We start from the raw sequence: 12,663 nt of genomic DNA on the forward strand, positions 1-12,663 counted from the left end.
CATTGCAGACAGATTCCTTACTGTCTGAGCCTCTAGCAAAGTGAACTCCCAAAGCACCTAGCTAGTTAGGAAGGACTTTGCAAACTCTGTATTATTTGTGAAGAAAATGAGATTCAGAAAAGTACATCATGGTCTCAAAGTCACCAAGCTGTTTACATGTGGAAGCAGGACTAGAATCTAAGATTTCCTTTCTGAAAATATGTATTTGGTTACCATAATCATGGATTCTCTATGGGCTGCACCCCACAGACCTACAAGCCTTGTGCTTGCCCAGCTTCCGGATTGAGGAAAGAGCCCAAAGTAAGCAACAAAGACATTAATGGTTTATTGAATCAGAAACTAGACCCTGGAGTGATATTCCACAACGTAAGGTGATGGCAGGCAGGACATGGCAGCAAGTCTGCTCTGGAGGAAGAGAAAATTTCTAGTTATAGAGGGAATTATTTTTTTGGGCTCCAAAATCACTGCAGATGCTGATTGCAGCCATTAAATTAAAAGATGCTTACTCCTTGGAAGGAAAGTTATAACCAATCTAGATAGCATATTAAAAAGCAGAGACATTACTTTGCCAACAAAGGTCTGTCTAGTCAAGGCTATGGTTTTTCCCGTGGTCATGTATGGATGTGAGAGTTGGACTGTGAAGAAAGCTGTTCGCCGAAGAATTGATGCTTTTGAACTGCGGTGCTGGAGAAGACTCTTGAGAGTCCCTTGGACTGCAAGGAGATCCAACCAGTCCACTCTAGAGGAGATCAATCCTGGGTGTTCATTGGAAGGACTGATGCTAAAGCTGAAACTCCAATACTTTGGCCACCTCATGCGACTAGTTGACTCACTGGAAAAGACTCTGATGCTGGGAAGGATTAGGGGCGGGAGGAGACGGAGACGACAGAGAATGAGATGGCTGGATGGCATCACCGACTCGATGGACATGAGTTTGAGTGAACTCCAGGAGCTGGTGATGGACAGGGAGGCATGGCATGCTGTGATTCATGGGGTCGCAAAGAGTCGGACATGACTGAGTCACTGAACTGAACTGATAGAGGGAATTGACATCAGATTAGCTCATTAGTTACCAGAGAAACTAGCAGAGGGGCACAACCCTCATCACCTTTATTAAGAACAATCACTAGCTGGGGTGAGGGACAGTATGTAGGAAGGTCAGTCATCTGGTAGGGTGAGTAGGGGGTAGGTGAAACAGACATTGGTTGAGCAGGAGATGTACAGAGAGCAAGAGAACAGCCATCTTGAGTGGACTGACTATACACACAGCCTGGCTGGTTTTATAAACTTAAAAAATCTATAATAGTGATATATATATATATATCTCTTTGGAATATATGTATCAATAAAATAATTTTAATTAAAAAACAAAAATCCTTGGAAATGATAAGTGCAACAAGGGTGTCTCTTCCTTTGCCAATGAGGTGATTTTTGGATCTCACCCAAGCTGGTTATCAGAACCAACCATACAATTAGAAAATTGAAGCTTTAAGTCCTACCCTCACAATTCTGGGGAGGGGAGAGGGGCTGGAAGTTAAATCAATCTACAATGGTAAATGATTTAATCAACCATGACTATGCAATAAAGCCTTTCAGTTCAGTTCAGTTCAGTCATGTCTAACTCTTTGTGACCCCATGGACTGCAGCACACCAGGCTTCCCTGTCCATCACCAACTCCCAGAGTTTACCCAAACTCATGTCCATTGAGTCTGTAATGCCATCCAACCATCTCATCCTCTGTCTTCCCCTTCTCCTCCCGCCTTCAATCATTCCCAGCATCAGAGTTTTTTCCAATGAGTCAGTTCTTCCCAGCAGGTGACCAAATTATTGGAGTTTCAGCTTCAGCATCAGTCCTTCCAATGAATATTCAGGACTGATTTCCTTTAGGATGAACTGGTTGGATCTCCTTGCAGTCCAAGGGACTCTCAAGAGTCTTCTCCAACACCACAGTTCAAAAGCATCAATTCTTCGGCACTCAGCTATCTTTATAGTCCAGCTCTCACATCCATACATGACCACTGGAAAAATCAAAGCTTTGACTAGATGGACCTTTGTTGGCAAAGTTATGTCTCTGCTTTTTAATATGCTATCTAGGTTGGTCATAACTTTCCTTCCAAGAAGTGAGAGTCTCAATTTCATGGCTGCATTCACCATCTGCAGTGACTTTGGAGCCCCCCCAAATAAAGTCTGTCACTGTTTCCATTGTTGCCCCATCTATTTGCCATGAAGTGATGGGACTGGATGCCGCGATCTTAGTTTTCTGAATGTTGAGCTTTAAGTCAAATTTTTCATTCTCCTCTTTCACTTTCATCAAGAGGCTCTTTAGTTCTTCTTCACTTTCTGCCATAAGAGTGGTGTCGTCTGCATATCTGAGGTTATTGATATTTCTCCCGGCAATCTTGATTTCAGCTTGTGCTTTATCCAGTCCAGCATTTCTCATTATGTACTCTACATATAAATTAAATTAGCAGGGTGACAATATACAGCCTTGACCTACTCCTTTCCCTATTTGGAACCAGTCTGTTGCTCCATGTCCAATTCTAACTGGTGCTTCTTGACCTGCATACAGACTTCTCAGGAGGCAGGTCAGGTGGTCTGGTATTTCCATCTCTTTCATAATTTTCCACAGTTTGTTGAGATCCACACAGTCAAAGGCTTTGGCATAGTCAATAAAGCTGAAGTAGATTTTTTTTCTGGAGCTCTTGTGCTTTTTTGATGGTCCAATGGATGTTGGCAATTTGATCTCTGGTTCTTTTGCCTTTTCTAAGTTCAGCTTGAACATCTGGAGGTTCAAGATTCACATACTATTGAAGCCTGGCTTGGATAATTTTAAGCATTACTTTGCTAGCATGTGAGATGAGTGCAATTGTGTGGTAGTTTGAGCTTTCTTTGGCATTGCCTTTCTTTGGAATTAGAATAAAAATTGACTTTTTCTGGTCCTCTGGCCACTGTTGAATTTTCTGAAATTGCTGGCATATTGAATGCAGCACTTTCACAGCATCTTCTTTTAGGATTTGTAGCAGCTCAACTGGAATTCCATCACCTCTACTATCTTTGTTCGTAGTGATGCTTCCTAAGACCCACTTGAGTTTGCATTCCAGGATGTCTGGCTCTAGGTTAGTGATCATACCATTGCGATTATCTGGGTCATGAAGATGTTTTTTGTACAGTCCTTCTGTGTATTCTTGCCACCTCATAATATCTTTTGTTAGGTCCATACCATTTCTGTCCTTTATCGAGCCCATCTTTGCCTGAAATTTTCCCTTGGTATCTCTAATTTTCTGGAAGAGATCTCCATTCTTTCCCATTCTATTGTTTTCCTCTATTTCTTTGCATATAAATAAAGCCTTTATAAACACCCCAAATGGGACTTCCCTAGTGGCTCCTTGGTAAAATATCTGCCTGCTAATGTAGGTGTGGGTTCAATCACTGAGTCAGGAAGAACTCCTGGAGGAGGAAATGGCAACCCACTCCAGTATTCTAGTATTCTTGACTGGGAAGTTTCATGGACAGAGGAGCCTGGAGGGCCAGAGTACCTGGGTTGCCAAGAGTCGGACGTGTCTGAGTGACTGAACAGCTGCAATAGCAAAACGCTCGTAAGGACTGGGTTTAGAGAGTTTCTGGTTTGGTAAACAAGTGGAGATTTGGAGAGAGTGGCACTCTTTGAGAGAGGACGGAGGCTCCCTTCACCATACCTTGCCCTACACATCTCATTCTTGTGGATTTTTATCTGTATCCTATATTACAGCCTTTCATAATAAACCAGTAATCTAGTGAGTTCTGTGAAATGCTCTAGTAAATTAACCCTAAGAGGGGGATCTCCTGATTCATAGCCAGTTGGTCAGAAGTACAGCCCAAAAATATGGGGTTGGGGTTGAAGTAGGAGAGGGGTTAGGCTAAGTCTGTGGCATCTGATGCTGCCTCTGGGTTTATGGTGTCAGAGTTGAACTCTCAAACTTCCTGCAGATGTCCAAGAATTGCTTGTTCTCCTTCCCAGAACACTCATTTAAAATCACTCCAGACTTCCACTCATAAGTGAAAAGTGATTTGAAAACATAGATCCTTCATTGTGTTGCTGAAAAATAGAACAGAACCTATGGTGCTCTAAGAAAAAGCGGAGCAGGAGATTGTCAGTGTGGTTTTACATTTAGCATTCTTTACTGGGAACCAGAGCAAAGTAGAAAGGCATCTGTCATCAAATGTTGCAAAGGCCACTGCCCTAGTTAAACCGCTGTGAACTGGGGCACTTGAGTCTTGGTAATTCAGGACTTTTATTTTCAGCACATGTCCCCATTCATTCCTGTAGAAATGAAGGCCATCTCTTGACTCCAAATGTGCCGTTTAACTTTTACACATAACCTGCAACTTTCATTCAACGAGTGAAAACAGAAAAATGAAAAATGTTACATTCTCAGATAAAAGAAATTGAAAGCATTTGAGCAAAAGGGGAAAAGTGTTTTGGGGTTTATTCCACCAAAATAAAATGGGTTCCTCCCTGTAGCTCAGATGGTAAAGAATCTACCTGCAATGTAGGAGACCCAGGTTCGATAACTGGGTGGGGAAGATCCCCTGGAGAAGGGAACAGCAACCCACTCCAGTATTCTTACCTGGAGAATTCCATGGACAGAGGAGCCTGGAGGGGCTACAGTCCATGAGATCGCAGAGTTGGACATGACTGAGTGACTAACACTTACTTATTCAACCAAAAAGATGTATTTCTAGTTGTATACCTTAAGTGCCTTTCATTTTATCATTTGTTCTGTAATGCATCCTATGGACACTAAACAGCACTATTAACAAAGGAAAATATCTCCAATCCATACAAATCCATATAATGCAAACCCTACTTGGAATGAGAGGAAAGCCCTATACTTCATGAGGTTTTTTTATTCAAATGCCAACTAGGTCTGACTCTGCATAGCTTATTTCAATTAGAGTTCAGAAATGAACCCAGGAGTCATGCAGGTGTCACTTTATTCCTGTTAGACACTCTGGATTCTTCTTCTATCTTATTATTTTATTATTATTCCCTAGCAGGTAAAGGTCTTTGGCTCTTTCTAGTAGTGGCTAAGGTAAAGGGAAAAGGATGATCTGAGTAGAAGTAGTAGACATGTTGACTCTCATGGGAAAATGCAAAGCAGTTTTTGCTCAGTAACAGGAGGGTTATGTTGTGGTTATGGACACTGGAATTCAGTTCTCCTGATTCAAATCCTGGTTATCAACTGAGTAATCTTGGTCAAGTGATTTGACCAATCTGTAACTAGTAGCCTCATCTGTAAAACAGAGGTGATAATAAGAAAAATTCATGGAGTTATGGTGAGCATTAAGGGAGTTAATAATGTAAAGCTTTCCCGGTAGGCTGCAGTCCATGGGGTCGCTACGAGTCAGACATGACTGAGCGACTTCACTTTAACTTTTCACTTTCACACATTGGAGAAGGAAATGGCAACCCACTCCAGTGTTCTTGCCTGGAGAATCCCAGGGATGGGGGAGCCTGGTGGGCTGCCGTCTATGGGGTCACACAGAGTCGGACACGACTGAAGTGACTTAGCAGCAGCAGCAGCAACGCATAATAAGTCTTCAGTAAATAACAAAATTATGAAAATCTTGCACATGCATTTTCTCATGTATCATTTTTCCAAAATATTTTCATGGAGTTGCCTAGCATTCAACCATCGAGATGAACAAAACCTGATTTAACTTACCTCCTATTGTAACATATTTTTTGATTGTTTCAATTTTTCACAGTTACACATTTGCTTTTCAGATTACCATTAAAGTCATTGCTAGTTTCCAAGAAAAATACTCCTTGAATTTTTTTAATTGGAATTATATTAAGCCTATACATTTATTTGGATGACATTATTTTACAAAGTCTAATTTTCTCATCCTGGGATATAGGATATCTGTCAACATATCTGATCTTTTTAGAAAGTGCCTCTAATATTTTATAATTAGTTTCATAGACACCATTTATATTTATTTTTACATTAATTATTAGGTATTTTTTAATGGATTTCACATATGTTTAATGATGATTTTTTTTATTTTTTATTTTTTTTTACGAAAGTCCACATCACTCCTACAACATGTCAAAAGTGCCTCAGAATTCACACAATACCAACTTTCTCATGGTTCTGGTTAAATTACATATACCAGTTTATAACAAATGGCAAAATCTGTAACTCTGTTCAAAGTTTTAAAAGATTACTTAAGAATAGTTTCTTGTATTTCTATGCCACCTTTATAGTTCTGGTTTCTCATTTCTTAATTAGTAAATTCAGCGTGCAGGTTCTATCCCAGGCTAATTTATACACTTCCGGAAGGAACGGCTTCTTAAATCCACAGGGTGTTGAGGTGGGGAGCCCCCAACCACGTCAGATTCGTTTCACATATGATAATATACATATTTCAATCAATTCTTCCAAATTATCCCACTCTCGCCCTCTTCCATAGAGTCCAAAAGAGAGGTCCACACATCCAAGTCTCTGCTGTTGTCTCGTATACAGGGTTGTCGTTATCCTATTGCTATATTCCATATATATGTGTTAATATACTGTATTGGTGTTTTTGTTTCTGGCTTACTTCACTTTGTATAATAGGCTCAAGTTTCATCCACCTCATTAGAACTAATTCAAATGTATTCTTTTTAATCGCTGAGTAGTACTCCATTGTGTAAATGTACCACAGTTTTCTTATCCATTAGTCTGCGGATGGACATCTAGGGTGCTTCCATGTCCTGGCTATTATAAACAGTTCTGCGATGAACATTGGGGTACACGTGTCTCTTTCAATTCTGGTTTCCTCGGTGTGTATGCCCAGGAGTGGGATTGCTGGGTCGTATGGCAGTTCTATTTCCAGTTTTTTAAGGAATCTCCACACTGTTCTCCATAGTGGCTGTACTAGTTTGCATTCCCACCAACAGTGTAAGAGGGTTCCCTTTTCTCCACACCCTCTCCAGCATTTATTGCTTGTAGACTTTTGGAAAGCAGCCATTCTGACTGGCATGAAATGGTACCTCATTGTGGTTTTAATCTGGATTTCTCTAATTATGAGTGATGTTGAGCATCTTTTCATGTGTTTGTTAGCCATCTGTATGTCTTCTTTGGAAAAATGTCTGTTTAGTTCTTTAGCCCATTTTTTGATTGGGTCGTTTATTTTTCTGTAATTGTAATTCTTAGGTATTTTTAAATTTAGCTGTTTGGAACTATTAAATAAATTTATTCTTATTCCTGCTGTTACAAAATATTTAGTATTTTGTTTACGGTGCTTTTTATACAGATGTTATCATTTTTCATAGTAAAATAATCAAACCTTTTTTGGGTATAACTGTTTTTATGCACAGAAAAGCAATGTGAACCTAAATCCTAAATTTAGAGCAACTTTTACCTATAATATTTTTAAAAATTAAAATACTTTCTAAAAGGTAAAAAATTAAAATCCATAATATTAATACACCTCTAAGAAATTGGTAGGATAATATAATAGAAAAATTATTATCATAAACAGCATTTTTACTTCATCTCCCTTAAATAAACAGTGAGTAAGACCATTTTAGTCCAAGTAGAAAGAGCAAGAACTTAAGGAAACACCATGATTTGTTAACAGATTCATTTATGAGTTATAAAGTACAGAAGTTTAACACCACAGCACTGCCTTCTCCTCTACATGTTCTTCCTTAGCATCCTTCTCATAATTCTGTAAGTATCTTGTTTATTCATTGCTTACTTTTCTATTGTCTATTTTTTCCCCACTCCCAATGCAATTTCTATTCAGGCTGCAGCCATTTTTGTCTCCTTCACGACAATGATCAACACCCACTGTAGAGCAGGAAATTTTTTTCTTTCTTCCCTTCTAGGTTCTTTGGCTGGCCAAATAATTAAGTTAACATAAGATAGATTAACAGGAGAAAACAAATTTAATTTCATTCATACAGAAGCCCCAAAGATACAAGACTAAAAAGCAAGTTGAGCAACTGAGGCTTACGTGCCATCCTGAGCTAAGGATTGGGATAGGGGTCTGGAGCTTCAGCGGGGAGAGGGGTACTGCACAGGACAATCACAGGAGCAGACGTTTGGTAATTATATATGTGCCCTGCCATCTGCACAGGTGTTTCACACTTTCACACATCACACATTCCCCCTTGTCATTGTCTCCTTTCCCCTCCACACCCAGCCCCTCCACCTGCACCATCAGTGTTTTCCTCTTGACCTATCATTCATATCAGCACAAAAGCATCTTTCAATGTCTTTTATCTTAAAATAAAAATTACTTAATTCAACATCACTCTCCAATGATGGCCCAGTTCTCTGCCTTTTAAAGGGGGAATGTTTTGCTTAGGTAAAAATGCACATATGTATACACACAAATGTATAGGTATATACATATTATCTATAAAGATGCATGTAGGTTGATAGATCTGATGATGGGAAGATATAATTTTCTTCTAGATGTTTCTTTTTTTCAATAAAATAAGAAAGGTCATCAACTAACAGAAAAGAGTATTAGAGATCTGAGTAGTGAAGAAATTGTTGTTATTGTTTAGTTGCTAAACTGTGTCTGACTCTTTCAATCCCATGGGCTATAGCCTGGCAGGCTCCTCTCATGGGATTTCCAAAGCAAGACTATTGAAGTGGGTTGCTACTTGCTTCTCCAGGGGTTCTTCCCAACCCAAGGATCGAACATACATCTCCTGCCTTGCAGGCAGATTCTTTACCAAGACACCAGGAAAGCCCTAGTGAAGAAACTGTTTGAAACAATTATCTCAGAAAGTGAAAAGGTGAATTTAGTAGGGTAATACAATAGGATTTGAAAGGTAGTACAGAGCAGCCATTTAAGATGTAGTAATATAACAAAGGAGAAATGAGTAGGATTTCCTCCATTCACATTCATCTATTCAGGGAGCAAATGGGAAGTTTACTGAGGACATAAATGTTCAAGGGAGAAATTATAGTATGAACCATGGTGTCTAAATAAGTAAGAAGGAAATGAGGGCTTCAAACTGGTGAATGAATGCATTGCTCAAATGGAACCAAACAACAGTTGGGGAAGTAAATGAACAGAGAGACAGGAGATTCAGTTCTCAGGTGAATAAAACTATAAATAATCCTCCCCTGCAATTCTCCAAAGGTCCTAGACAGTGTGACTTTAACCACTTGTACACAGTTTGAAATGTCATGAAGTTTTCTCAAAAGGCTCAGTGTAGATTTCCTCTACCCAGTCAGCATATGATTTTACTTACTTACAATTTCTCAGAAATGCATCCATTAAGAAAATAGAGTCCATCAGTACAACAACTATATATCCTTTTATTTTAAAGTATTTTAAATTGTTTTAATGCACCAACCAAAAAGCAAATCATCATTCAAAACAGTCCTGTCCTTAAGTGCTATTTTGTCTCTCTGCTTACTATTCTCTTAACAGCGATAAAAACAGAAATCATATGACCAAATGCTAAACCATTTCCAACATAACCTGGACAGCAAACAAATAGAATCCTGCAATGCCATTTTGAACACTCTTCAGAAAACTGTTAAGAGGGCAAAGAGTCCATAAAGTAAGGCACAAGGATAGGCAATGAGAAGCTGCTGTCCTTCCATGGCCAAAGCTGACATGAAGATTTTGGAGGCTGAGAGACTACACCAGCCAACGATGACCAGTGCCGACGCAGTTCCAAAGGTGCCCCTACAGCAGAGACCAAAGAGATGGTTATCTTATACCAGGAGAGAAAGAAGTTATTGAATCACAGCTGCCTCTAAAATGTCCTTAAAATATTTCCTCCATTTGTAAAATGAGGGTGAAGTGTCATAGGAACTTAAGGCCTCAGCCAGTTAGAATTTTGAGTCAAGTTCACCATTAGAAGCTAAATATTTCATAGGTAGGTAAAAACTCAGATTACTGGAAATAGGATTGACCTGCAGTCACTTTCATAAGTCAAAATCGCAATTACTAAAATTCTTTTATATGAACTATGTTTAGAGACTTCTTTTATAACTACAAATTTCTATTCCCTGCTTTCTTCCTAAATTTACCCACTGTATGAGCAGAAAAATGACTGGACTTGAATTCCAGTGGGGTTCCCAGCCCCCAGTGCTCCAGGGCCATGTCCTGGGTTTTTGTCTGAGACAGCAAAGCCTGACACAGCTCAGGGAGGGAACAGATGGAGCAGAAAGGCACAGATGTGTGTGGCTTCCCAACTCATTGCTGAGGATCCCTTTGGTTGGTGTAGGTGTAGATTTTTATAATATGGAAATGGATTTGTTCAAATTGGTATCTTCAAAAAGTAACTGTGGAGGCAATTGGTTCTTTAGGAAGAAATGAGAATGAAATGACTTGACAAAAATTGCAAGGAAGATGGGCATTAAGTCAAGAACTGCTAACTCCCAGCATATTGTTCTGTTTGCCATCAAACTACACCGCCTCACTTGATCTGGTTCAATCTGAAATTGAGAATGACAGAAATACCTACTCTTAATAGTTGAACCAAAGCAAAACAAATGAAAAGGTACACTGTGTAGTTTGCAATGGCTTAGATTATAAATAAACCAAACATAAAGTGCTCTAATAAATATTTTGTCTATTGGTTTAATTAATACTATTAGAAATAAAATTTAGAGGATTCAATTTACCAGTTTTTGTGAATAAAAATGTGAGATTATATATGATTCATTTGAATGTTACAGTGATATGCCCAAAAAGATAATTTCAGTTTCATGGTCTTTAGGGATCATTTAGTTGTTCCTTATTAATATAACTTAATGGATTCTTAAATCATCATTTACATTTCAGAATGAAAATCTAACGAAAATTATCAGACTTCTGATGATTCTCAAAATTCAAGTTGTAGTTTTTATTTTGTTCTTCTAATAATCCGGAGTGATTTAAGATGCCCCAAAGCTCAACTTTGCTAGAAATAATGTCTAAAACATAAACATTTTTAAATGGCAGATCATGCATCTGACAAAATAGAAATTGTAAAACTGAACCCTGTAGTAACATGTCAAACATCTGTATCAAACAACATAGTAAACAGAAGAGCTAGTTAAAGAACATGATACACAAAAGTCAGGGACAAGACTCAGTAAATATACACCTAACTCACATTGTGGGCTTTGCTGGTGGCTCAGACGGTAAAGAAACCGCCCGCAATGCTGGAGACCTGGGTTCTATCCCTGGGTTGGGAAGATACCCTGGAGAAGGGAATAGTTAACCATTCCAGTATTCTGGTCTGGAGAATTCTATGAACAGAGGAGCCTGGCAGGCTACAGTCCATGGGATCACAAAGAGTTGGACATGACTGAGTGACATTCATTCACTTTTCACATTGTACTTACACATTCAAGGTTTCCATTTGGCATTGTATTCCTCTTTTTTAAGTGTTGAGTACTCACTGGTAAAGTAAGGGTTTGCTCTGTTATTCTGAAGACTGTTACTTCCGACAAACTTAGGGTTACCAGGCAGTAAGGAGTGGGAGGGATAAATTGGAAGATTGTGAATGACATACACACACTATTACATATAAAGTAGATAACTAATAAAAACCTAGTGTACAGCACAGGGAACTCTGTCTGTAGAGGGAAATCTTTCCCCCTTCCCTGGGAAGGGAAGCCCACAATGTGAGCTAGAGGTATATTTATTGAGATATATTTAATACCCTGTACTAGCCCATATGGGAAAAGAATGCAAAAAATAGTGGATATATGTACAACAGATTCACTTTGCTGTACAACTGAAACTAACACAACACTGTAAGTCAACCATCCTACAATAATTTTAAAAATAAAAGACTGTTATTTTCAAAATGAAACCATATTAAAACAGAAAAGCACTTCCATCTGTGCAATTCTCAATAATGTTATGAAGAAAGTATCTGAGATTATATCTAAACAAAAATATTAGTCTTTCTAAAATGTTTATCTGGCATTGACAAAGTCTTTACATAATAACCTATCCAATACAGTGTTAATAACCTAAAACTTGGATCATCCAAGAAAAACATGTGAATTGTGTCTATATGGAAAAATGAGCACTGATGGCAAATGTTTATTTCTAATTGGTTTTGGAGCATGGGAGGTGACAAAGAACTGTGGAATTACTTGCTCTCCCCAGCCCAAAGTGGTAGTACTCTGTATATGCCCTAGGAAAGTGCCCAACAGAAGTCTATTCACTGAATATGTAATTGAATATTACATATGTAACTGAATATGTAATATGTTCTGAAATATGTAATTCATATTTTTGAATCACAAATATGAACTGCCCAGCAAGAAAAAAAGAAAAAAAAATTGACTGAATGTATATACTATGACGTTCTCTAGCATCAATATCCTCACCAGGGTTCCTGGGAATGCTGCACTACAAGGAGCCCAGCTGAGAAAGAACAGTTGCTTCCCTCCTAGAAGGCAGAGTGCCTGGAGCTGAAGCAATTTGTCAGGATTCACCAGGCACTTCCTCTTCCTAATTCAAACAAGTGAATTTTCTGTAGTTGGTTATATTACCCATGGCAATAGTTCATATTGAAGAATGTGACTACAAACAAAGTACCAATTTTAAAGATAACTTGGTTTAATTTATTTTTTAAATCATTGAAATAGGAATAGCACGTGAGCCAAAACCGACCTACTTTCCTGAAACTGTGTGTAGCTTTTAATAGCCAGTTTCCCC

The 12,663-nt window shown here is 38.6% G+C and overlaps 1 protein-coding gene across 2 annotated transcripts in view; it reads right to left on the reverse strand.

Annotated features, from left to right (window-relative positions):
* Window positions 1-9,288: 9,288 nt before the first annotated feature.
* YIPF7 (Yip1 domain family member 7) overlaps window positions 9,289-12,663 on the reverse strand; it is a 32,529-nt gene continuing 29,154 nt past the window's right edge. Inside the window, exons 6-7 of one of the 2 annotated variants that reach the window (XM_088836322.1) lie at window positions 11,334-11,442; window positions 9,289-9,684 (exon numbers count right to left, since the gene is read on the reverse strand). In XM_088836322.1, the coding sequence (XP_088692448.1) occupies window positions 9,637-9,684; window positions 11,334-11,442 (157 nt within the window). In that variant the 3' untranslated portion in view covers window positions 9,289-9,636. The remainder of the gene's footprint in view (window positions 9,685-11,333; window positions 11,443-12,663) is intronic. The other variant, XM_088836321.1, reaches the window with a different exon arrangement.

Source organism: Moschus berezovskii, chromosome 5, assembly GCF_049115385.1.
Source record: "Moschus berezovskii isolate FMDL1 chromosome 5, NW_MosBer_1.0, whole genome shotgun sequence".
NCBI lineage: Eukaryota > Metazoa > Chordata > Mammalia > Artiodactyla > Moschidae > Moschus > Moschus berezovskii.